Genomic DNA, 25,932 nt, shown 5'->3' with positions numbered 1-25,932 from the left:
CACAAAGCAAATTATCAATAAGTCTTCAATATTGGGTGCCTGCTCTTTGATAACCCCCCACCTCAGTTCCAACCACACTGATGTCATTGTCTCTATTTCTGCCTTTTGCATCTACCCCCATTACAATCTAAACAATATAATCTATCCAGGAGTATGAGTCATGCATTGGAGAATAATAGGTGAAATCCTTATCTCCCAGATGCTGTACTCTTCATCCATCTATTATGTTGAGCACATCTACAAATTTATGCAATTTTTTCTATCTAATTTTAAACATTCCTTTTTTCCTCCTAATGAGTCTCATTCTACGATCCATAGTCAAGTTAAAATTTCCTGCAACCAGTAGAAGGGCCTCCCTCCTTCACATGTATGAGCTTATCTGACAAACTCTCAAAAAAGTCCCCTAAGGTCACCTTAACCCCATTTACAAATAATTTCCAAAAAAGTCACCTACCCCCTTCATCTCTCTACTCCCCATCGGTGCTAATTTAAAGAGATTTATCAAATAATATTCTCACTCTCGCTTTCTTCTTTTCTATCTTATTAGAAGTCCAAACTCACAAAGGGTAATTTTTATATTTAATTTCTCTAATGTTTTCATTAAATGAGTCTCTTGCAAAAAACAAATCACCCCCCTTCAATTGTTTAAGCTCCTTGAGTAATAACTGCCTTTTGGGGGGAACATTTAACCCTTTCACATTTAGAGTACAACATCTTACATCTTGGAAAGTCTACCCAACTCCCCACACAATTCCACAGGTTCAGGATGAAGGCCTAAAATAAAGACTCATCCTATCATTCCTACCAAAGGCCCACATCTCACCCCTCAACCTCCCCACCCCTTCCCCCCTCTCAAAAAACATACCACCTCCATCCATGACCTCGTGCAATGCCATCAAGCCCCATTGCTCCTCAACCCCAAAACACACTCACAAATTCCATTTCTATATTCATTCCCCCCTATCAATCACATATCCAAACATAATATCCCATGCATATCTAAAAAAATGAGTCTCCCCACTGTGCAAACATTAACTTTTTAAAGTTGCATATCAAAGATGAATCCAGTCTCACTGTCATCTCCCTCAGGTACCATTTGTGCCCTGGTCTCCACCTCCTGTTGCTAATGCTGTTAATCTTGACACACCACTTCGATTCAAAGCCCTCCTTCAGCAGCATTTCCCACACCTGCATAACGAATGATATTATTCTGTGAGATCCATGCACCGTCACCAACAAGCCAAAAGGGAACAACCTATCTGTCTGATACTGTTCTGTCTTAAATAAGCAAGCACCTTTCAGAATTCCCTCCTCCTTTGCTGAGCGATAGCAGACAAATCTTGAAATATTTCCATTTGTGATTCTGCCAGATAACAGGACCCTTCTGTTTAGCATTTCTTAGAATCTTTTCCTTATCTGTGTAGTGATGAAAACATAACACAATATCTTGTCAGAGATCACCCTCTTCAGGCCCAATGTCCTAAGAGCTCTGTCCACCTTCACTTGAATTTCTTTGTCACCAATATCTGAAGTATCCTGGAACAACAGCTGCTGATACTCTTGTACCACCTTTGCAGAATCCTTGTAGTCATCAGTGTCAGGGATTCCTCTGATTCTAACATTTTGTCTCTGTGATCTGTTTTCCAAGTCCTCAACTTATCCAAATTTACTTGCAATAAGGCTGGAGCTTTCCCACACTGCATAGAGGAAGATGGGCAGGTAGTCCAAGGAGAAGTAGAAATCTTCTTCCTAGACCGACCAAACGGGGTAAAATCTGCCAGAACCAAATACTATGGCCCTTACCTTCTCACCCCAATAACGCAAAATGGCTCAATCAAGGAGACTGCTCAAGAAGGGAAAAAAATATCTGTTTTTTTCTGAGAATCAGATGGCTCAGCTGGATGCTTACGCCAAAACCAAGGATCGTAAAAAAACTGAGAAAGATTGATCTGCAGTCAACTGAAGGAGCAAAGAAACTTCCTGGGAGTGTCTGCCAGCAAAAGCCATACGTTTAGATATTAAGAACTTTTCCCAAATTACATGAATTTTGAGACTCAGTACCTCTAAAATATAAAACCTCCAGACATCCACCCTTATAATAGAAAAGGGACTAGAAGTTTTAAGCCAAAACCGGCCAAGGTCCTAGGACTGGTGTTTCTGTATCCCATTTCACGAGATCTCTTGTAGGAAGCCTCATTTACATCTTCCCCTCTTACCTTAGGACTGCCCTCTGACTTCCAGTTGGTACAAAAACAGACAGTCATACTTGTATATAACACAGAAAGTGGAGGGATATGGGGAAATTCCCCGAGAGTCTAATCTGCTCATATCATGAAAATGCATAACAACAATGAACAATCAAACAAGTTTAGCAAACATTATAAACCATAAACAACAAGGAAACACAGCCTCCACAAACAGTGTGGGGCACAACAGTGAGCGACTCTCTGGAGCAAAGTGCACTTGCGGATGTCACTCTTGGAAAGGCTGGTCAAAGAATCAGAAGTCCAACTTACCAGTACTTATGGAGGCAGACAATCAGCGAATCAGCAACTCCCAGGGCAGGCTTCAGGACTAGAGTGTAGATTTACAAGAAAGAAGATTAGCAAAGGTAAGAAACTAATCTTATCTTCTTGTACAATCCCATTCTATTCCTGAACTAGTGGGATGTAACAGAGCAGTCCTCCAAACTTAGGGTGGGACTGATGAACCTGCTGCCAGAACTGAAGATTCAAATGCAGAATCCCCTGTGGCCACATCTATTCTATAAAACTTTGTAAAGGTGTGCAAAGAAGATCAAGTGGCAGCTCTACCAATCTCTTCTGGGGAAATCTCTGCAGAGTCCGCCCATGAGGAAGCAATGCCTTGAGTGGAGTGAGCCTTTATCGAAACAGGAGGCTGCTTTCCAGCTCCAATGTAGGCAGATGAAATCGCCATTCAGATCCATCTCAAAATGGATGCTTTCGAGGCTGGTCTACCATTCCTGGCTGCGCCAGTCAGCATAAAGAGATGATCTGAAAAATGAAGTTTGTTTGTGACATCCAATTACTGCCGAAAAAATCTATGTACATCCAGAAATTTCAACACCCTGTCATGTTTGCTCGAACCAGAGTATGTAAAAGCTGGCAACCGCACTTCCTAGTTGATGTGAAAACTAGAAACCACTGTCAGCATAAAAGGAAGAGACAGTGCACAGGATCATGTGTGATTTTGTAATCTGGAAAAATGGATCTCTGCAGGACAAAGCCTGAAGTTTGTACACTAAATGGTCCAATGTCATGGCCACCAAGAGTACCGTCTTGATCGTAAGATCCATCAGAGAAGCTTGGATCAATGGCTCAATTTGGACTTCTCGGACGGTCCTTGGATGGCATCAGACCCCCCCAAGGGGCAGGGGTGCGGGTCAAAGCAGATGCTACCCTCCTCATGGCACGTGAAATATAGCTGCTCACCTGATAGCCATCCATCTCAAACAGGGCATGAATCCAAAGAATCCTGCCCTGAGGAGTCCATCCTGACAGTTTTCTTTGAAAAACGAGGTGTTTTGAGGCAAATAAAAACATTTAAATTCAAAGTAGGAAATCCAAGATGGCCACTGCGGGAACAATTTTAGTGCTAAAAATGGATCGGGAATCCCAAATCTACAAAACACAATGATTTTGGGATTTTTGGGGTGGGGAGACCCAGGGCTAACCAGAAAATTACCTAAAATTCAACTCTGAAAACCACCTAAAATTGATCTCAGAGGCTGTCACAGCCTGTAACTCACTGTGCCATACTGTGTTCTGGGAGCTGCAGGAAAGAAGCTGGAACAGCTTACAGGGAGATCATCTGCCTCAAGAAGCCTTTAATGTAGACTACTAGTATCTTCTGCCTCTTGGACCCAATGCACTGGTCAGAGACCTCCACCCCTTCTGGAACCCACACACTAACGGGTGGAGAAACGTAATTGGCCCCGATCCTGGATACACCGCCATGCAGCCTGTGCTCAAACCCACTAGCAGATAAATCTGGTGAGCAACGCTCCTAAGAGAACAGTCCCTGAGCCCCGAACTGAAAATGCAGACTGTCCAGGTGAATGCACAGCAAAGCAGCCAACCTCCTGGTAACAGATTTCATTTGCAAAGTCTGTGATCTCTCGCAATCAGAGCTGTCCCCCATGGGAATCCTCTACAGCACAGTTCTTCAACCGCCGGTCCGCGGACCGGTGCCGGTCCGCAAACAAAATCTTGCCGGTCCGCGAAGGATTCAGTCCCCGCCGCAACGAAAGGCCGGCGTCAGCTGACTTGCAACTTCCTGTTACAGTCGCTGTGCTGGGACTCCTGCCTTCCACCGCGTTTGCCTCCTGCCTTGTCTCCGCACCTCCAGACCAGCAGCGGCAGCTCTGTAGGCTTTTTACTTCGGCACAGAACTGCCCCTAATCAATAGTTTAGCGCGGTTTCATAAGGCAGCCTCGGGGCCTTTGCTAGGCCGGCCCACATCGCATCATCGAAGCGGGCTGGCTATCAAAGGCCCCGAGGCTGCCTCATGAAACCGCGCTAAACTATTGATTAGGGGCAGCTCTGTGCCGAAGTTAGAAGTACACAGAGCTGCTGCTGTTGGTCTGGACTCTTGGGCCGCTGAAGGAGGGCAAAGAGCAGCTGTCCTGGAGGTTTCCCTTCCTCTCACCTTTGCAGGTCCCTTTTTTCCATCTTTTTTTTTTCCTTCAAACGGCAACGGGCCCCAGCATCGACATCAATCAAGTAAGTTCCACTGTTCCTTGCAATCGGTTCTGCTCGGCCAAAGCTTCCCCTCTGACATGAGCCACCCTCAGGGGAAAGAAAGTGACCCACAAAGGTGAGGGGAAGGGGGGGCAGATGATGGAAGTTGGGGGGGGGGGAGAGAGAGAGAGAGAAGGGGACAGATGATGGAAGTGAGAAGAAGGGAGAGAGAGCAGAAGGGAGATGGATGTCAGTTGAGAGGGGAGAGCAGATGCTGAATGGAAGTGGGGAAAGAACACATACTGGATGGAAGGAGGAGATAAATAAAGGGGGAAGAAAATAGTAAGATAATGAAGGGGTGAGGGAAAGGGGTGACAAGCTGTGTGTAGACACAGTGAAAAGAGGGAACGGGACTAAATAGTAAGAAAGAATTTAATTTAGATGGAGGCAGAAAATAGAGAAGGAAGACCAGAAAAGAAAAGGGAAGAGAGAGCAGAGAATGATATCAGATCTGAGTGGAGGAAATGAGAAGAGAGATATGCTAAAAACCACAGGGGGGAGGGAAGGATAGAGATGCCAGACCATGAGGGGAACAGAAGGAAGATGATGGATGCCAGACCAAATTGGGGTGGGGGGGGCAGGAAGAGAGATGGCAGGGAAAGACAGACAGTGAATGGAAGGGGCAGATGCTGGACTGAAGAGACAGAGAAGGTTATCATGCTGCTGTACCGGGCCATGGTACGCCCTAACCTGGAGTACTGCGTCCAGCACTGGTCACCGTACATGAAGAAGGACACGGTACTACTCGAAAGGGTCCAGAGAAGAGCGACTAAAATGGTTAAGGGGCTGGAGGAGTTGCCGTACAGCGAAAGATTAAAGAAATTGGGCCTCTTCTCCCTTGAGCAGAGGAGATTGAGAGGGGACATGATAGAAACATTCAAGGTACTGAAGGGAATAGACTTAGTAGCTAAGGACAGGTTGTTCACCTTCTGCAAGGCAGGGAGAACGAGAGGGCACTCTCTAAAATTGAAAGGGGATAGATTCCGTACAAACGTAAGGAAGTTCTGTGGTAGAAAGCTGGAACGCTCTTCCAGAGGCTGTTATAGGGGAAAACACCCTCCAAGGATTCAAGACAAAGTTGGACAAGTTCCTGCTGAACAAGAACGTGCGCTGGTAGGGCTAGTCTCCGTTAGGGTGCTGGTCTTAGACCAGAGGTCTGCCGCGTGAGCGGACTGCTGGTCATGATGGATCTCTGGTCTGGCCCAGCAGTGGCAATTCTTATGTTCTTAGGGCAGACACTGGCTGGAAGAGAGTGAAAAGGCAATGAAAGCAGAAACCAGAGACGACAAAAGGTAAAAAAAAATAATTTTATTTCTATCTTGTGATTCAAATATATCAGATTTGAAATATGTATCTTGCTAGACTTAATTGGGGAGTGCAAAGCCCAGGCAGTGCATCTTTAGCTTCCAGCTGGCTTAGGGCTCTCTCTGACCAGGGGGCAGTTGCCCTAGTTCCACTACCCTAACACCATTCCTGTCATGTGTGACTGTGGTATTCTGTTACTTGATATTTGTGTAGCATTCTGTAATAATTTGGCTTATTCAGTTTTCTTGATAGTAGAGGGGATATATGTGAAGGGGAGGGGAGACAGGGGTTTTATTGATCTTTGCCCTGTATTATTTGTATTTATAAAATGTCAATTGTATAGAATATTGTTTCTTTTTATACTTTAATAAAATATGTTCAATATAAAATTATAACTATTTGAGGCTTGTGTGGATGGGATCAGATGGTTTGTGGGACCGAGCTCGCGGGGACGGGGCGGCGATGGTTTTTTAAAAAAAATTTCAGTCTTAGTAGTTTGCCGGTCCACGAAATAATTATTTTATTTCCGCCGGTCCATAGGTGTAAAAAGGTTGAAGAACACTGCTCTACAGCACAAAGAAATAGACTTTAGAGAAAAAATAAATACAAGCAGAAAAGACTAGCTCCTACTGTCTGGCTTGTAGGAAGTCAGAGGGCAGTCCTGAGATAAGAGGGGAGGATCAAAAAAATGTAAATGAGGCTTCCTACAAGAGATCTCGCAAGATGGGATACAAAACCCACTAGTTCAGGAATAGAGTGGTACTGTACAAGAATGGCATTACCTAAGAAAAATATTGAAAGGTAAGACAAAGTTCGTACATCAGGGGTGTCAAAGTCCCTCCTCAAGGGCCGTAATCCAGTCAGGTTTTCAGGATTTCCCCAATGAATATGCATGAGATCTATTTGCATGCCCAGCTTTCATTGTGTGCTAGTAGATCTCATTGGGGAAATCCTAAAAACCCGACTAGATTACGGCCTCGAGGATGGACTTTGACTCCCCTGTCCTACATAAAATAGTCAACTCACAGGGCTGAATAACTGTTGTGGAAATACCCTGATTAATAAACAATCAATTCAATCTAGACTATCAATGCTTGCCAGATGCTGAAAGAGAATGGTACACTAAAGTATACCGACCTCAAAACTTCAACAACCTGCGGTAAAAGTCTGAGAACATCGTGCACTACAAGGGGGTGCTGAAACATTCTCAGCCTAACCAACTTCCAAATTCTGAGCATTATTTTGTCACTGCAGCTGAAAAGAATGCTATTTTATTTTGCAAAGTGCTAATTTGCAAAATCGTTATGCTATATTTTGACATTGTTTTAGATTATTGATTGAACCATGTCAACGAAAAATGTGAAATTTTCAAGGGACATCAGTGGACATCATGAAGTTTCTATTCCTGCAGAAGAGAACTATAAAGGAAATCCATGAATATATGATGCAAATATTCAGTGACAAATGCCCATCATACTCTATGAAGAAGTGGTGTGCAAACTTTCAGCATAGAGATTTAGAGGCCAAAGATTAAGCGAGGTCTGGAGGCCTCAAACGGTGTCAACTCCTGAAACTGTTGACCATGTTCATGACCTGATGCTGAGACACTGCAGATATCCAAGGCATGTACTGAGAGTATAATCCACAAACAGGTGGGTATGCAGAAGCTTTCAGCTAAATGGGTGCCCAAATGTCTGAATGCAGATGAGAAACGATATTGAGTGGACACTTCCAAGTTGATTTTGCAGCATTTTTAGCAAGCTGATGATCAGCTTTTTGGAATAACTAGTTACTGTTGATGAAACATGGTTACACCACTATGATCCTGAGACAAAACCACAGTCCACAATGGCAGCATTCACATTCTCCAAGGCCAAGGAAACTCAAGACCCAAAAGTCATCAGGAAAGGTCATGGTCATAGTGTTTTGGTATCAGGAAGGTGTTGTAATGACTGATTATCTTCCAAGGGGCCAAACAGTTAATGCAGAATACTACTGTAACTTGCTGTGCCAATTAAAGGAGGCACTGAAAGAAAGATGGAGATGGAATCTGCGGAAAGGAGTTCTCTTTTTGCAAGACAATGCACCTGTTCACAAGGCTGACAAAATGATGGATGTTTTGACGCAGGAGGGGTTTCAGTGCATAGACCATCTACCCTACTCACCAGATCTTGCTTCTTCTGTTATAAGGGAAAACATCCTCTAGGGATTCAAGACAAGGTTGGATAAGTTCCTGCTGAACAAGAACGAACGCAGGTAGGACTGGTCTCGGTTAGGGCACTGGTCTTTGATCTGGGGACCGCCGCATGAGCGGACTGCTAGGCGTGATGGACCACTGGTATGACCCAGAAGTGGCTATTCTTATGTTCTATTTTCTGTTTCCAAACCTTAAAAGGAGTTTGAAAGTGTGACAATTTTCAAATGATTTGGAGGTAACTGCAATAGCAGAGTAGTATTTCAGTGACCAGACATCAGAATATTTTTTGGAAGGGTTACAGAAACTTCAGACACGATGTGTCAAGTGGGTTGAATTTTGGGGTGAATATGTGGAATTACTTGTAAGTTTCATGTCTTCCCTTCTGGGACTGAAAATTTTCAGTACCCCCTCGTACTAGGGACTAGAGTAGAATGAGCATTCAGGAATTCCTTAGGCATGTGGGATACAAATATATGCCAGTCCAGGAGCTGCACAGTTTGCCCATAATCCAATCACTAGAAACAGAGACATTCTGAGCATTCTAAGGCTGCACTGTGCCATAAAAGAGTGAATCACACAGACTACTTTGTTTCTCCGTCTCCAGCCACAATTTTTTCACTGGTCTGGTTTGGATGCTAAAGAAGCAGCCTGTACCAATTCCTGTATAATAAGGATATGGTCTTACTGTGCTTCATCAGCCAGTTATTTCCCTTCATGCTTATATAAAAGAGATCTAGCTGTACAGTGCATTATCATTCAGTCAGCATCCTCTTTATCTGTATGACAGAGATACAGTTTCATTGTGCAACATCAGATAGTCATCCATTACTATACCCCATAATCCAACTTTATCTCATACTCAGAATACCAGCAGTATGTTCAAAAGGAAACAAAAGCTAGGCAGATAGCAGGTAAGAAAAAGACAGAACCATACTACTTACTCAGTATTTTTCAGTTTCAGGTTATCTCCGTGCTCAGGGATCCCATATACATGTTCAAAGCCTGGCAATGAAAAATCTAACCCTACTGATGTTGGGCCTAAGGATAAAAAAAAGACAAAAATAAATAAGAACCCCTCAGGGAATTTTCAGCACCTAGGACACTGTCTGTCACGCTTAGAAGAAATAATTTTGGAGATGTCTATGCTGTTGATAGCACCCAAGAAATGCCTAAAAACACATCTGTTCATGAAATACTTAGGAAACCAACCTATACAATCTCAATCTTCAACAAATGATCGCTAGAACTATCAATAATTAAGTCTGTACTTTGTTTATTCCATTTAATCTGTAACATTACTAATCTGTAACATTTCTAATAATTGTAAACCGCTTAGAACTTCACAGTCCTGCGGTATATAAACTGTTATTATTATTATTATTTACTATGAACACAGCTTGTGCTTAACACCCTATCTTATCTTTCACATTCCAGGTCGAGTGATGGGGAATCAGTGGACATATACGAAGCCATAGGAACTCTTACCATTCGGTTTGCTGTCTGTATGGGTCTTAAATGTCTCCTCCCATGTGCCTGGCTCCTCCTTCTCCTGAGCTTCTTCCTTCTCATTTTCTGAATCCACTGCCTGAAATATATGCATATTAGAATTCACCAGAGAACATATGCCTCCTTCAGTTCCCCTTCACCACAATATCTGGGAGTGTGCTTAATTGTGAAGGCTAGGCCCTATGTCCTACCTACCTGCTGACTTTCTTCCTCTGCTAGGACAGAGATATCCTCCTTTTCACTCTCCAGAGACTCTTTTGCCCCCTCTTCCTCACCCCTGAAAATAGCAAGAGAAGAAAGATCAGGCCCCCCCCCACGGCTTCCCAAGTCAAGGGCAGCAAGAAGCAGAAAGCTCTGAATCAGATAAACTATTGCTGAGTTTACCTGAGCATTTGTTTAACAAGAAGAAAGAATTACAGTAAAATCACCCATATCAGTGCTAGAGCAACAGAAAGGGAATCAGCAGCAAGAAAGAAGCTCCTCCCACCAAAGTTTATACGTCATCACTGCCCTCAAAATATCCTGATGGAAATACTTCCCTAGGAAAGAAAGGTCATGAGAGAACTGTGGGAGACTTTAATTCATATAATTTATATCAGGGATGGCAAGAGGGCTCCCAAAAACATTCTACCATGCACCACATGCTTCTTTGCAAGTCCCTAAACTTTATCACCATCCAATCACTGATCTAGCACTATTACTTTTTTTAAAAAAAATTGTATATACCACTAGCTAATTAAAATTATCCGAGCGATATACAATAAAACCAACCCTCCCATTCCCCCCTTAACCCAAAATATAAACTATTACTTAAAAATTAAAAATCCATATAAAACTTTTATCCAAAATACCCCATCAGCCACATCTCCTTCAATGTCAAACCATCATAACATCTGAGATTCCACTTAATCTCCCCCTCCCCTCCCCCTCACATGGGGCAGTCATATTTTTAAGACTTTTCAAAAATTTTGTGCATTGTCTTGCTTCATGCAGTTCTAGCTGCAATTTATTCCACAACAATAAGTCCACCTTTGAAAAGGCCCACTCTCTCAGCTGAGAGTCTGTATTATGTCCCACTGTTGGCACTTCTAGTAATAAACTTCCAATAAAGCACAACCAATGGACTGTCCTATGTTTCATTATCCTTTTGGTCAAATACATAAAACCCAACACCTGTACTGAATTAAACATCATACATAATACCTTGCATTGAATCTGTTCTTCTATAGCAGTGTGTCACAACCTTTTCTGCCACGGCACACTAAACTCAGGGCTATGTCTACAGAGCTTCTTAGCATGCGAGGATATTGACCGGTGATGTCACACGCATGTGCACGATGTTATCATGTCGACATTTGCGCATGCTCAGCAGCCTTGTAGATGTGGCCCTAAGCTCAGGGACCTTCCAAAATCCAGACAAAATGTTGGGTTTTGGAAATCCCTCCATCACCAGGGGGTGGGGCAGAGGAGAGGTACCTGCAGTGACTGACTCATCTTCTTCGCGGCACACTTGTAATCTCACCATAGCACACAGTTTGCGATACACTGTTCTATAGGGAGCCAATGCAGAGTCTAATAATTGGCGGCTAACATCCACGAAAGCATCTGATTCATTAAGACAGGACGCAGAATTTACCGTATATACTGGAATATAAAACAAGATTTTTGGTTAAAAAACAAAGGGGGGCCACGAAAACATGGTGGACTGAGGAAAACGTCTGGGACACTGTGCTACCGGGATACAAACTATACCGCAGAGACAGAGAGGCTCAAAAAGCTGGGGGCATTGCCATATACGTCAAAGAGGGAATTGAATCTACTGGAGAGAACACGCCACAACAGAAGGATAAGTTAGAGTCTCTATGGGTCAAAATTCTGGGAACAAATGGACTAGAAACGAAGATTGGCATCTACTACCGACCCCCAGGGCAGTCCGAAGAAATTGATGGAGAAATGACGGATAAGATTAAATGCAACTGCAAGGGAGGCAAAGCAGTTATCATGGGTGACTTCAACTATTCGGGGATAGACTGGAACCTAGGCACCTCCGGCTGCGCTAGGGAGACCAAGTTCCTGGAAACTGTAGGCGATTGCTTCCTGGAACAACTTGTCAAGGAAAATACAAGAGGAAATGCAATTCTGGACTTAATTCTGAATGGACTGCAAAGACCAGCACAAGGTGTAGAAGTAGAAGGGATGCTGGGAAACAGCGATCACAACATGATCCGCTTCGACCTGGATGCAGGGGCAAAACATCGGTCCAGAACGACGGCCACGGCATTGAACTTCCGAAAAGCACAGTTACTTACCGTAACAGGTGTTATCCAGGGACAGCAGGCAGATATTCTCACATGTGGGTGACGTCATCTACGGAGCCCCAACGCGGACAGCTTTTCAAGCAAACTTGATTGAAGTTTCAAGCTTGCTATGCTGCACCACGCATGTGCATGCCTTCTTGCCCACTAGAGGGCGCATCCCCACCTCGTGGTCCTCAGTTCCATAGCCAGCAAAGAAGCCATCCCCGGGGAGGAGGGCGGGTTGTGAGAATATCTGCCTGCTGTCCCTGGATAACACCTGTTACGGTAAGTAACTGTGCTTTATCCCAGGACAAGCAGGCAGCATATTCTCACATGTGGGTGACCTCCAAGCCAACCAAAAAAGGGCAGGTGGGAGGATGGCAATTTAGGAAAACAGGTTACGCAAAACCGACTGGCCAAACCGGCCGTCGCTCCTGGACAAAGTATCCAGACAGTAGTGGGAGGTGAATGTATGAACCGAAGACCAAGTGGCAGCCTTACAGATGTCCTCAACCAGTGTAGACCGGAGGAAAGCAACAGAAGCTGCCATAGCCCGGACCTTATGCCCCGTGACTCGACCATGGACCGTGCGACCAGCCTGAGCGTAGCAAAAAGAAATACAAGCAGCCAACCAGTTGGACAAGGTGCGCTTGGAAACAGGACGTCCCAACCGATTAGGGTCAAAGGACAAAAACAATTGAGGAACCCTCCGATGAGACTGAGTGCGTTGAAGATAAAAAGCCAACGCCCTCTTACAGTCAAGTGTGTGAAGCGCCACCTCACCAGGATGAGAGTGAGGCTTCGGAAAAAACACCGGAAGGACAATGGACTGATTGAGGTGGAAATCAGACACAACCTTAGGCAAAAATTTAGGATGGGTGCGCAAAACCACCTTGTCATGATGGAACACCGTAAAAGGTGGGTCCGCAACCAAAGCCTGCAGCTCACTAATCCGTCGAGCAGACGTGAGCGCAAGCAGAAAGATCACCTTCCAAGTGAGAAACTTAAGATGAGATTTGGCAATAGGCTCGAAAGGAGGCTTCATCAGTTGAGCCAAAACCACATTAAGATCCCAAACTACAGGAGGAGGTTTCAGAGGAGGATGAACATTCAAAAGACCCCTCATGAAACGAGTAACCAGAGGATGAAGGGAGAGAGACCTACCCTCAAGATGCCGATGGAAAGCAGCAATAGCACTGAGATGCACCCGAATGGAAGTCGTCTTCAGCCCAGACTGGGATAAATGAAGCAAATATTCCAGGACCGAAGTCACCGGAACCGAGCTCGGATCCAGATGGTGCGAGGAACACCAGGATGAAAATCTGGTCCACTTCTGGGAATAGCAAAGCCGAGTCGAGACCTTGCGCGAGGCTTCCAAAACCTCCCTTACAGACTGAGAAACAGGAACCGAAATCAAGGGGAAAGGAACCAAGCCGTCAGATGTAAGGACTGAAGATTGGGATGCAACAGCGAACCCCGACTCTGAGACAGCAGAGAGGGAAAAACAGGCAGAAGCAGAGGCTCCCTGACACTGAGTTGAAGGAGCAGGGAGAACCAGTGTTGACGAGGCCAACGAGGCGCAATGAGAATCATAGTGGCTCTGGTCGATTTGAGATGCACCAATGTCCTCAAGATCAGAGGGAAAGGAGGAAACGCATAAAGGAACCTCTCTCCCCAGTCGAGAAGAAAGGCATCGGCCTCGAGACGGTCCGGGGAGTACATCCGAGAACAATAGAGAGGCAGTTTGTGAGTCTCCGGAGAGGCAAACAGATCCACTTGAGGGGTCCCCCAGCGGTCGAAGACCTTGTGCAGAACTAGGGGCTTGAGCGACCACTCGTGCGGCTGGAGCAGATGACTGAGTTTGTCGGCCAGACAGTTCCGCTCTCCTTGAATGTAAACCGCCCGAAGAAAGATGTTCTGAGAGACCGCCCACTCCCAAAGGCGGAGGGCCTCCCGACACGGGCCAAGAGCCCGTCCCCCCTTGCTTGTTCACATAGTACATTGCCACCTGGTTGTCCGTCCGCACTAGGACTATCTGATCGTGCAGCAGGTGGCAGAAAGCTCGAGCAGCCAGAAAAATGGCGCGAAGCTCCAAGACATTGATGTGACAAAGACGGTCCTCCGCCGACCACAGTCCTTGAGTCCGCAGACCGTCGAGATGAGCCCCCCAAGCGTACTCTGAAGAGTCCGTGGTCAGGACCTTGCGATGCGGAGGGACGAGAAAGAGCAAACCCCCGGAAAGATTGGAAGAGTTGGTCCACCAATGGAGCGAGCGTCTCAAGGAGGGAGTCACTGTCACAGGGGAGGAGACCGGGTCCCGAACCTGACGCCATTGTCCACTGAGGAAGCCTCAGGTGCAAGCGGGCAAACGGCGTGACATGAACCGTAGATGCCATGTGGCCCAGTAGAATCATCAGGCGCTGCGCCGATACTGTGGGCAGCAGCGATATCTGGTGACTGAGTCGAAGCAGGACCTCCAACCGTGGAGGCGGGAGGAACGAACGGAGGCGAACCGTGTCCAGCACGGCCCCGATGAACTGAAGGGATTGAGCCGGGCACAATTGAGACTTGGGAAAGTTCACTTCGAACCCCAGACGCTGAAGAAAGATGATAGTCTGTCGGGTCGCTAAGATAACCCCCTCCCTGGAAGGAGCTTTGATCAGCCAATCGTCCAGGTAGGGAAAGACCTGCAGACCCTGGGATCGCAGGGCCGCCGCGACTACCACCATACACTTCGTGAAGACTCGAGGGGACGAAGCCAAGCCAAAGGGGAGGACCCGGTATTGAAGGTGCAACTCCCCCACCTGGAACCGTAGAAACTTGCGGAAGGCGGGATGCACCGGAACATGGGTATAAGCTTCCTTTAGGTCCAGGGAGCACATCCAGTCCCCTTCATCCAGCAGCGGGTACAGGACCGGTAGAGATAACATACGGAACTTCTCCTGGACCAGGAACTCGTTGAGCCTCCGGAGGTCCAGAATGGGGTGCAAGTCCCCGGTCTTTTTCGGGACCAGAAAATAGCGGGAGTAAAAACCCTTCCCCCGCTGGTCGGGGGGCACCCGCTCCACAGCCCGGAGACCCAACAAGGCCCTGGCTTCCGAAAGGAGCAGGGGGAGCTGCGACCTGTTTGAAGGACACGCACTGGGTGGACTGTCCGGCGGGATTTCCCTGAAGTTGAAGGAGTAACCCTCCGAGACGACTCGGAGCACCCAAGGATCGGAGGTGATGAGAGTCCAGGCAGGATGAAATGCTCTCAACCGACCCCCGATGGGTAGCGGGGTCGACTGCAGCGCGGAGGGGGCCCGCCCCCATCCGCTCAGAGCGTGAAAAAGACGGCGCCGGCTTGGACGCCCCTTGCACCTGAGGCTTCTGTTGTGGAGCCCTGGCCTGCTGAGGGGGTCGCCTGGGAGGAGGCCTGGAGAAAGCCGGCATGGACTTCTGCGGATAACGCCGCGGTGGAGGCCGGTACGGCTTTGGAGCCAACGACATCACCTTGGGGCGTACTAGGGAGGCGAAGGAGCGCTCATGTTCGGACAGGAGTTAGTAGCCACCTCCAGGGACTCATCGAAGAGCTCCGAGCCCACACAGGGCAAATTTGCCAGGCGCTCCTGCAGATTGGGGTCCATATCTACAATGCGCAACCACGCTAGGCGGCGCATCGCCACTGCGAACGCGGAGACCCGTGATGTTAATTCGAAAGCGTCGTAGACTGGGACAGAGAATCCATGAGCTTGCCAAAGTCCCCCTTATGTGAGTCGGGCATGACCCTGTGATAACGGGGCATGGACTTGACCAGATGGCGCAGGTACGAAGAGAATATAAATGCGTAGTTAAGCACCATGTTCGCCATCATGGAATTTTGGTAGAGGCGGCGCCCAAACCTATCCAGGGTACGCCCCTCACGCCCGGGCGGAACCGCTGCGGACACTCGAGAAGGCTGGGATTTCTTCAATGACGACTCCACCAGCAAAGACTGGTGGGACAATTGAGCCTTCTCGAACCCCTTACAGGGGACCGTGCGGTATTTCGATTCCATCTTTGAGGGGACAGCCGTGACCGCATAAGGGGAATCCAAATTCCGCAAGAAGGTCTGTTGCAGGATCTTGTTTAAGGGCAGGCATGGAGACTCCCTCGGAGGAGAGGGTAAATCCTGTTCCTCCAAAAATTCTTTGGAATACTGGGACCCTGTCAAAAGGTCCAGTTCCAAAGCCTTCCCCATATCCACCACAAACCTCGAAAACGAGGAGGGCCTCGAGGGAGGGGAAGGGGAGCGAGAGGCCCGCGTCGTCCAGAAGGACGGAGAAGCCTCGCGTGAGTATCCGGGCTCACGACCCGTGCCAGCCCCGGACCCCCAGGAAGCCGCCCCGAGGGACCGTGTCAGGGTCGGAGACCTCCGAAGTCCCAAGGAGCCCCTCGGGGAAGTCCCCGGGGTACGGGGTACCGAAGCCTTCCTCCTCCTCGGGGAGGAATCCCTCGATCCCTTCCCCGCCAGGGAACGGAACAGCTGCGGATTAGTCAGGCTGAGTTCCGAAACCCGCAGAATCTCCGCCTCCCGGGCCAGCAAGGAACGACCGCGCCTCCGAGGCGACCCACGAGGGCGCTTGGACTTACGGGACCGGTGCTTCGCCCGAGGCCGACCCGAGGGCGAGGAACCCCGGGAGGACCCCGTCGAGGACTCAGAAGACGAAATCCTGCGAATCCGGCGCACCTTGTCCCGAGGTCGCACGCTCCGCGCAGGCTGGTCAATAGTCGAGGCCGAGGCCAAGGCCAGGGCTGAGGCAGGAACAACCACCGGGACCGAGGCCGGAGCCGAGGCCGGGGTTGCGGTCGGGGCCGAGGACGGCTGCAGGTGGGCCAGGGCACAGGACAGCTCCGAGGAGATAAGCGCTCGGAGCATGTCCTGAAACACGGGGATGGCCATCATGGACGGCATGTCCGTGGCCGACGGGTGCTCCCTCGAGGGCGACCTCGGCAGCGAGTATTCCCGCGGAGCACCCGACTTCGATGTCCGGGGCGGGGCCGAGGACGACCCACCCGCCCCCGTCGAGGAACCCGAGGACGGCTTCTTAGAGGACCCTGGAGTAGAGGAAGGAAGCGGAGACTTACCCGGGGCCGACTTCGGCGTCGTAGACGCAGGCTTCGAAGTTGAAGGCATCCGCGGCGAGGGCGAGGTTACTGAGGCCGACGTCGAGGCCTTCCCCGCCGCGGGTTCTACAATAAAGAGCTCCGCCATGCGGGCGCGCCGGCGGCGGAGCGCTCGAGGTTGAAAAGTGGAGCACCTAGTGCAAGAGTTCGTCGGGTGATCCGCACCCAGGCAGACAAGGCACCACCGGTGGGGATCGGTGATGGAAAGCAACCGATCGCACCGGGTGCACTTTTTAAAGCCCGACAAGGGTCGGGACATGAACGAAAAACTAGGCCGCGAACGAACGAGGTCCCGCGGCCGCGGCTACCGGGAGCCCCCGGAGCCTGGAACGAAAACTTTTTTTTTCGACTGATTACAACAACGCGATCAAAGCAAAAACAAAAAAGGCACAGCGACTAAGAAATAAACCCCAGCCGCGGTGACAGAAGGCAATAAAGCATAGAGCAAAAACTCAACAGGGCTTCTGGCTCCGCGGAAGAAACAGAACTGAGGACCACGAGGTGGGGATGCACCCTCTAGTGGGCAAGAAGGCATGCACATGCGTGGTGCAGCATAGCAAGCTTGAAACTTCAATCAAGTTTGCTTGAAAAGCTGTCCGCGTTGGCCTCCGTAGATGACGTCACCCACATGTGAGAATATGCTGCCTGCTTGTCCTGCGATAAAGGGAATTATGAAGGAATGAGACTCATGGTGGGGAAGAAGATTAAGAAGAGGATAAGCACTGTAAAAACGTTAGAGCAAGCTTTGGCCCTTTTAAAGGACACAGTCACCAAGGCGCAAAATCGATATATTCCGCGTATCAGCAAGGGATCCAAGAGGAAAAAGAACAAGGAACAGGCGTGGCTCACTGTAGAGGTGAAGGAAGTGATCAGAGACAAGAAAACTTTGTTTAAGGTTTGGAAAAGGTCAAGAACGGACAAAAACTGGAATAAGCACAAACAACATCAACGCAGGTGCCATAAGGCAGTAAAAGGGGCCAAAAGAGAGTACGAGGAAAAAATAGCTAAGAAGGCAAAAACCTTCAAGCCGTTCTTTTGATATATTAAGGGGAAATTACCCACGAAGGAAGCGGTGGGACTGTTGGATGATCATGGAAAAAAGGGAGTGCTACAAGAGGACAATGCAATCACCGACAAACTGAACACATTTTTTGCATCTGTATTTACCGAAGAGGATATACACAGCATACCGGAACCCATCAGGCTATATGCTGGAAATGAAGACAGGAAACTGACAGGGTTAACGATAAGTCTAGAAGAGGTATGCAGGCAGATCGATAGGCTTAAGAGTGATAAATCTCCGGGACCGGATGGCATCCATCCGAGGGTCATCAAGAAACTGAAAGGGACTATAGCTGAACTGCTTCAACTAATAGCCAATCTGATGATCAAATCGGGAAAGATTCCGGAAGACTGGAAGGTGGCAAATGTTATGCCGATCTTCAAAAAAGGTTTGAGGGGAGATCCGGGAAACTACAGACCGGTGAGTCTGACCTCGGCACCGGAAAAGATGGTAGAGGCGCTGATAAAGGACTGCATCATTGATTACCTTGACGGACACGGTCTGATGAGGACCAGCCAGCACGGTTTCAGCAAAAACAGTTCTTGTTTGACAAACTTGCTGCACTTCTTCGAGGGAGTAAAGAGGCAGACAGATAAGGGTGACCCAGTCGACACTGTATATCTGGATTTTCAGAAGGCGTTTGACAAGGTTCCGCATGAATGGCTACTTCAGAAACTTGCGAGCCATGGAATCGAGGGTGAAATACTCACGTGGATTAAAAACTGGCTGGAGCATAGGAAACAGAGAGGGGGGTGGTGGGGTAAATGGACAATACTCAGACTGGAAGAGCGTCACCAGTGTGGTGCCGCAGGGCTCGGTGCTTGGACCCGTGATCTTCAACATCTTTATAAACAATCTGGACATTGGTACGACGAGTGAGGTGATTAAATTTGCAGACGATATGAAGTTATTCAAAGTAGTGAAGACACAGGGGGATTGCAAAGACCTGCACTGTGACATAATCAAGCTCAGGAAATGGGCATCGACATGGCAAATGAGGTTCAATGTGGGTAAGTGTAAAGTGATGCATGTCGGTAACAAAAATCTCATGCACGAATACAGGATGTCCGGGGCGGTACTTGGAGAGACCTCCCAGGAAAAAGACTTGGGAGTTCTGATCGACAAGTCGATGAAGCTGTCTGCACAATGTGCAGTGATGGTGAAAAGGGCAAACAGAATTCTAGGAATGATTAAGAAGGGGATCATGAACAGATTGGAGAAGGTTATCATGCCACTGTACCGGGTCATGGTGTGCCCTCACCTGGACTACTGCGTCCAGCACTGGTCGCCATACATGAAGAAGGACACAGTACTACTCAAAAGGGTTCAGAGAAGAGCGACTACAATGGTTAAAGGTCTGGAGGAGTTGCCGTACAGTGAGAGATTGGAGAAACTGGGCCTTTTTTCCCTTGAAAAGAGGAGACTGAGAGGGGACATGATTGAAACATTCAAAGTACTGAAGGGAATAGAATTAGCAGATAAAGACAAATTGTTCACCCTCTTCAAGGTAGGGAGAACGAGAGGGCACTCTCTAAAGTTGAAAGGGGATAGATTCCGTACAAACGTAAGGAAGTTCTTCTTCACCCAGAGAGTGGTAGAAAACTGGAACACTTTTCCGGAGTTTTTTTATAGGGGAAAACACCCTCCAGGGATTCAAGACAAAGTTGGACGAGTTCCTGCTAAACTAGAACATATGCAGGTGAGGCTGGACTCATTTAGAGTACTGGTCTTTGACCTGGAGGCCACCGCGTGAGCAGACTGTTGGGCACAATGGACCACTGGTCTGACCCAGCAGTGGCAATTCTTATGTTCTTATAAATGGGGGTCTGTTTATATTCAAGTCTCTTACCTCTCTCCCCAGCCACCGCCGGAGCAGCAGCCAACATTTCCCATCTCCTCATTGGCATCACCTCTTTCCACAGCAACCAACATTTTCTTTCTGATATCCTCTGCTACCGCAACAACAGCCAACATTTCCCACCTCCCCATTGTCTCCACTCCAGCAGCAACTGGCATTTCTTTCTGACCAACCCCCTCTCCACTGCTGCCAAAGTCTCAGAGAATCTTGGAGAGGGCAGGAGCTGGCAGGTATAAGAGCATACGCAAATGCTCAAAGTCCCGCTCTGATCCAGTCAGCGGATAACTTTATCAGCGTGTAATGGGGACACAAGTACCCGTAAGTGAAAAGCTGATTATCTGAGGGAGGTGAAAAATGTTTGTGGCGGTGGCCAAGGGGGAGTGGGGGTTCAGAAAGAAATGTCAGTTGCTGCTGGGGTGGAAGTGATGGAGAGGCAAGAAATGTTGGCTGCTGCTAAATGAATACTTGAATATAACTCACCCACCCCAATTTATATCCCAGGATATTGAGGGACCTCAGAGAGGTTCTGGCGGGTCCTATTAAAGATTTGTTCAACAAGTCTCTGGAGATGGGGGTGGTTTCTGGGGATTGGAGAAGAGTGGATGTGGTACCAATTCACAAAGGTGGTCACAGAGATGAAGTGGGAAACTACATACCGGTAAGCCTCACTTTGGTTACTGGAAAAATAATGGAAGCGTTGCTGAAAGAAAGGATAGTAAAATTCCTACAATCTAATGGGTTACAGGATCCGAGGCAATATGGTTTTTCAAACGAATCTGATTGAATTTTTTGATTGGGTGACCAGAGAATTGGACCAAGGACATATACTAGATGTAATTTACTTAGATTTCAGCAAAGCCTTTGATATGGTTCCTCATAGGAGACTCTTGAACAAACTTAATGGGCTGAAGTTAAGACCCAAAGTGGTGAACTGGATTAGAAACTGGTTGATGGAGAGACGCCAGAGGTGGTGGTTAATGGAATTTTCTCGGAGGAAGGAAGCGGAGTAGTGGAGTCTCTCAAGGTGCTGGGATCGATCCTGTTCAATATGTTTGTGAGCGGCATTGCTGAAGGGTTAGATTTGCGGATGATACCAAGATTTGAAACAGAGTAGACACTAACAAGGGAGTGGAAAACATGAAAAAGGATCTGCAAAAGTTAGGAATGGTCTAATATCTGGAAACTAAAATTCAAGGCATAGAAATGCAGAAATCGGAAGGAGCTGTTTGTGCTGGGAGGTGAGAGACTGATATGCACGGATGGGGAGAGGGACCATGGGGTGATAGTATCTGAAGATCTAAGGTAAAGAAACAGTGTGACAAGGTGGTGGCTGTTACAAATTTATTTCAAGTTCAAGTTTATTTATGGCTTGATATACCAACCATCACATGTATCTGGACGGTTTACAAGAAGGATGCTAGGCTGTATAGAAAGAGGCTTAACCAGTAGAAGAAAGAAGGTGTTGATGCCCATGTACAGGTCCGTTGGTGAGGTCCCACTTGGAGTATTGTGTTCAATTTTGGAGACCATATCTGGCAAAGAACATAAGAAGACTTGAAGCGGTCCAGAGAAACGTGACGAAAATGGTAGGAAGTTTGCACCAAAAGACGTAAAAGGAGAGACTGAATATGTATACCCTAAAGGAAAGAAGGGACAGGGGAGATATGATTCAGACGTTCAAATATTTGAAATGTATTAATGTAGAACAAAATATTTTGTAGAGAAAGGAAAATGGTAAAACCAGAGGGAATAAACTGAGGTTGAGGGGTGGTAGACTCAAGAGTAATGTTAGGAAATTCTTCTTTACAGAGAGGGTAGTTGATGCCTGCAATGCGCTCTCGAGGGAAGTGGTGGAGAGGAAAACGGTGAGAGAGTTAAAAAAAGCATGGGATGAACACAGAGGATCTCTAATCAGAAAATAATGATATATATTAAAGAACGTAGGCCAGTACTGGTCAAACTTGCACAGTCTGTGTCACATATATGGCCATTCAGTTGAGGATAGGCTGGGATGGATGAGCTGGAGTGAGCTTTGACAGAGACTAAATGGAACCTATGCATAGTACCGGGCAGAGCTCTGGGTTTCTGGCCCAGAAATATCTAAGAAAAAGAACAATTTAAATTAAATTTATCTGCCATCATTTCATTTACTATCAGTTAACAGTCTGCCCCACCCCCAAAAGAGAGAAAAACTGTTATCTAAGCTTATATTTGGATAGGTTATATTTGAGTATATACAGTACATAAAATATGTTTTAAAAGGCCCAAATACAAATTCTGGAATTAACTCAAAAGCCCTGAAACTCCCTGGGCAAATGAGTCAAACATAACTGAGAAGAAAAAGAGACCGGTGTCATGCCATAATGCTAAAGCAATATTTAAAAAGGTCTTAATGCAGTATTTTTTTTTTTTTTTTTTACTAAGGGCTGTCATATCATCTGGGCCACTCAAAAAGCACAGTTACTTACCGTAACAGGTGTTATCCAGGGACAGCAGGCATATATTCTCACATGTGGGTGACGTCATCTACGGAGCCCCGGCGCGGACAGCTTTTCAAGCAAACTTGATTGAAGTTTCAAGTTTGCACACTGCACCACGCATGTGCGTGCCTTCTCGCCCACTAGAGGGTGCATCCCACCTCGTGGTCCTCAGTTCCATAGCTAGCAAGGAAGCCATCCCCGGGGAGGCGGGCGGGTTGTGAGAATATATGCCTGCTGTCCCTGGATAACACCTGTTACGGTAAGTAACTGTGCTTTATCCCAGGACAAGCAGGCATGATATTCTCACATGTGGGTGACCTCCAAGCTAACCAAAAAAGGGCAGGTGGGAGGATGGCAATTTAGGAAAACAGATTTTGCAAAACTGACTGGCCAAACCGGCCGTCACTCCTGGATAAAGTGTCCAGACAGTAATGAGAGGTGAATGTATGAACCGAAGACCAAGTGGCAGCCTTACATATGTCCTCCATCGGAGTGGATCGGAGGAAAGCTATCGAAGCTGCCATCGCTCGGACCTTGTGCCCCGTGACTCGACCCGGGGGAGGAAGGCCAGCCTGAGCGTAGCAAAAGGAAATGCAAGCGGCCAACCAGTTAGACAGAGTGCGCTTGGAAACTGGATGCCCTAATCGATTGGGATCGAAGGACAAAAACAATTGAGGAAGCTTCCGATGAGACCTGGTGCGTTGAAGATAATATGCCAACGCCCTCTTACAGTCAAGCGTGTGAAGCGCCGTCTCGCCAGGATGGGAGTGGGGCTTCGGGAAGAACACAGGAAGGACAATGGACTGATTGAGGTGGAAGTCAGAAACAACTTTAGGTAAAAACTTAGGATGGGTGCGGAGAACCACCTTGTCGTGATGAAAGACAGTGAAAGGAGGGTCCGCAACCAAGGCTTGCAACTCCCCAATCCGCCTGGCGGAGGTGAGGGCAATTAGAAACACCGCCTTCCAAGTCAGAAATTTCAAGAGGGACTTGTTGAGTGGCTCAAACGGGGGTTTCATCAGTTGAGCCAGAACCACATTCAAATTCCACACGACAGACGGAGGCTTAAGAGGGGGACAAACCCTGAGTAACCCTTTCATGAAGCGTGTCACCAAGGGATGGAGTGACAGAGGGCGTCCTTCCAGAGGTTGGTGGAAAGCAGAAATCGCACTGAGATGAACCCGCACCGAAGTGGTTTTCAAGCCAGAGCGCGACAAATGAAACAAATATTCTAAAACCGAGGATACCGGAACTGATACCGGATCCAGGTGAAAAGACGAGCACCAGGTGGAAAACCTGGTCCATTTCTGCGCATAGCAAAGCCTCGTCGAGATCTTGCGGGAGGCTTCCAACACCTCCTTCACCGATTGAGACAGGTCCGGAGGAGTCAGGGAACAAGAAACCAGGCTGTCAGGTGCAATGACTGCAGATTGGGATGTAACATGGATCCTTGACTCTGAGACAGCAGAGAAGGAGAGACAGGCAGGGGAAGAGGCTCTCTGGCACTGAGCTGGAGCAGCAGGGAGAACCAGTGCTGACGCGGCCACCGAGGTGCTATGAGAATCATCGTGGCCGTGGACGATTTTAGGTGTACCAACGTTCGCATGATCAGAGGGAACGGAGGGAATGCATACAGGAACCTCCCTTCCCAGTCGAGTAGGAAGGCATCCGCTTCCAGACGGTCCTGCGAGTACATCCGAGAACAATATAGTGGTAGTTTGTGTGTCTCCGGAGAGGCAAACAGATCCACCTGTGGCGTTCCCCAGTGAGCGAAAACCTCGCGTAGAACTGCTGAGTGTAGAGTCCACTCGTGCGGTTGCAGAAGTCGACTCAGTTTGTCCGCCAGGCAATTCCGTTCTCCTTGGATGTAGACCGCCCGGAGGAAGATGTTCCGGGAGGCCGCCCACTCCCAGAGGCGAAGAGCTTCGGAGCAGAGGGGCCATGACCCCGTTCCTCCCTGCTTGTTCACATAATACATTGCCACCTGATTGTCCGTGCGGACGAGGACCACCTGGTCCTGCAATATGTGAACGAAGGCTCGAAGTGCTAGGAAGATGGCCCGCAGCTCTAGCACGTTGATATGACACTGACGGTCTTCTGCCGACCACAGGCCCTGCGTGCGAAGACCGTCGAGATGGGCTCCCCACGCGTACTCCGAGGAGTCCGTGGTCAGGACCTTGCGAAAAGGCGGAGTGCGAAACAATAGCCCCATGGACAGATTTGAAGAGTCTGTCCACCAACGCAGCGATTTCCGCAAGGGCGGAGTTACCGAAATGAGGCGAGACACCGGGTCGCACTCCTGACGCCACTGGGACGCGAGGGTCCACTGAGGGATCCTCAGATGTAGCCTCGCAAACGGCGTGACATGTACCGTCGAGGCCATATGGCCCAGCAGCATCATCATGCGCTTGGCCGACACCCTCGATAGTTGGGAGACCTGGCGGCTCATCCGTACCAAGGTTTCCAACCGCTGGGTCGGCAGGTAGGAGCGTAGGCGCACCGTGTCCAGCACCGCACCTATGAATTGAAGAGACTGCGACGGCCTCAACTGAGACTTTGGAAAGTTTATCTCGAACCCGAGAGTTTGCAGGAAGGCAATCGACTGTCGGGTCGCTGAGATAACCCCCTCCCTGGTCGGGGCTTTGATGAGCCAATCGTCCAGGTAAGGGAACACATGGAGTCCACGTGACCTGAGGGCTGCTGCAACCACCACCATGCACTTCGTGAATACTCGTGGGGACGCGGCCAGGCCGAAGGGCAGTACCCTGTACTGGAGGTGGAGGTCCCCCACCTGGAATCGTAAGAATCTTCGACAGGCGGGGTGCACCGGAACATGGGTGTATGCTTCCTTCAGGTCGAGGGAGCACATCCAGTCCCCTTCCCCCAAGAGGGGGTACAAAACCGGGAGAGATAGCATTCGAAACTTCTCCCGGGCCAGGAATTTGTTGAGCTTCCTGAGGTCCAGTATGGGGCGCAGGTCCCCGGTCTTTTTTGGGACCAAAAAGTAGCGGGAGTAAAACCCCGTACCCCACTGGTCCTTGGGGACCGGCTCGACCGCCCGAAGCTTCAAGAGGGCTTTGGCTTCGGTTATAAGGGTCGGTAGCTGCGAACGGTTGCAGGGGACTAAACTTGGAGGACTGTCCGGCGGCGAGGACACAAAGTTGAGCGAGTAGCCCTCGGAGACGATCCGGAGCACCCAAGCGTCTGAGGTAATCCCGGTCCATGCCTCCCGGAAGGACCGAAGACGGCCACCGATAGGAAGGGGTTCCTGTGAAAGTGCGGAGGGGAACCCGCCCCGTCCGCTCAGCCCGTCAAAAGGAA

General features: G+C 48.3%; 1 protein-coding gene across 2 annotated transcripts in view; it reads right to left on the bottom strand.

Annotated features, from left to right (window-relative positions):
- The window catches only part of GANAB (glucosidase II alpha subunit), a 196,719-nt gene that overhangs the window by 120,496 nt on the left and 50,291 nt on the right, over positions 1–25,932 (bottom strand). For both annotated transcript variants that reach the window (XM_033953779.1, XM_033953780.1), the window contains 3 exons: positions 9,964–10,045; positions 9,748–9,847; positions 9,204–9,300 (listed from right to left, as the gene is read on the bottom strand). In XM_033953779.1, coding sequence (XP_033809670.1) covers positions 9,204–9,300; positions 9,748–9,847; positions 9,964–10,045 — 279 coding nt within the window. The remainder of the gene's footprint in view (positions 1–9,203; positions 9,301–9,747; positions 9,848–9,963; positions 10,046–25,932) is intronic.

This window comes from Geotrypetes seraphini, chromosome 8 (assembly GCF_902459505.1).
Source record: "Geotrypetes seraphini chromosome 8, aGeoSer1.1, whole genome shotgun sequence".
Taxonomy (NCBI): Eukaryota; Metazoa; Chordata; class Amphibia; order Gymnophiona; family Dermophiidae; genus Geotrypetes; species Geotrypetes seraphini.
This window is presented reverse-complemented; position numbering and strand designations above follow the sequence as displayed.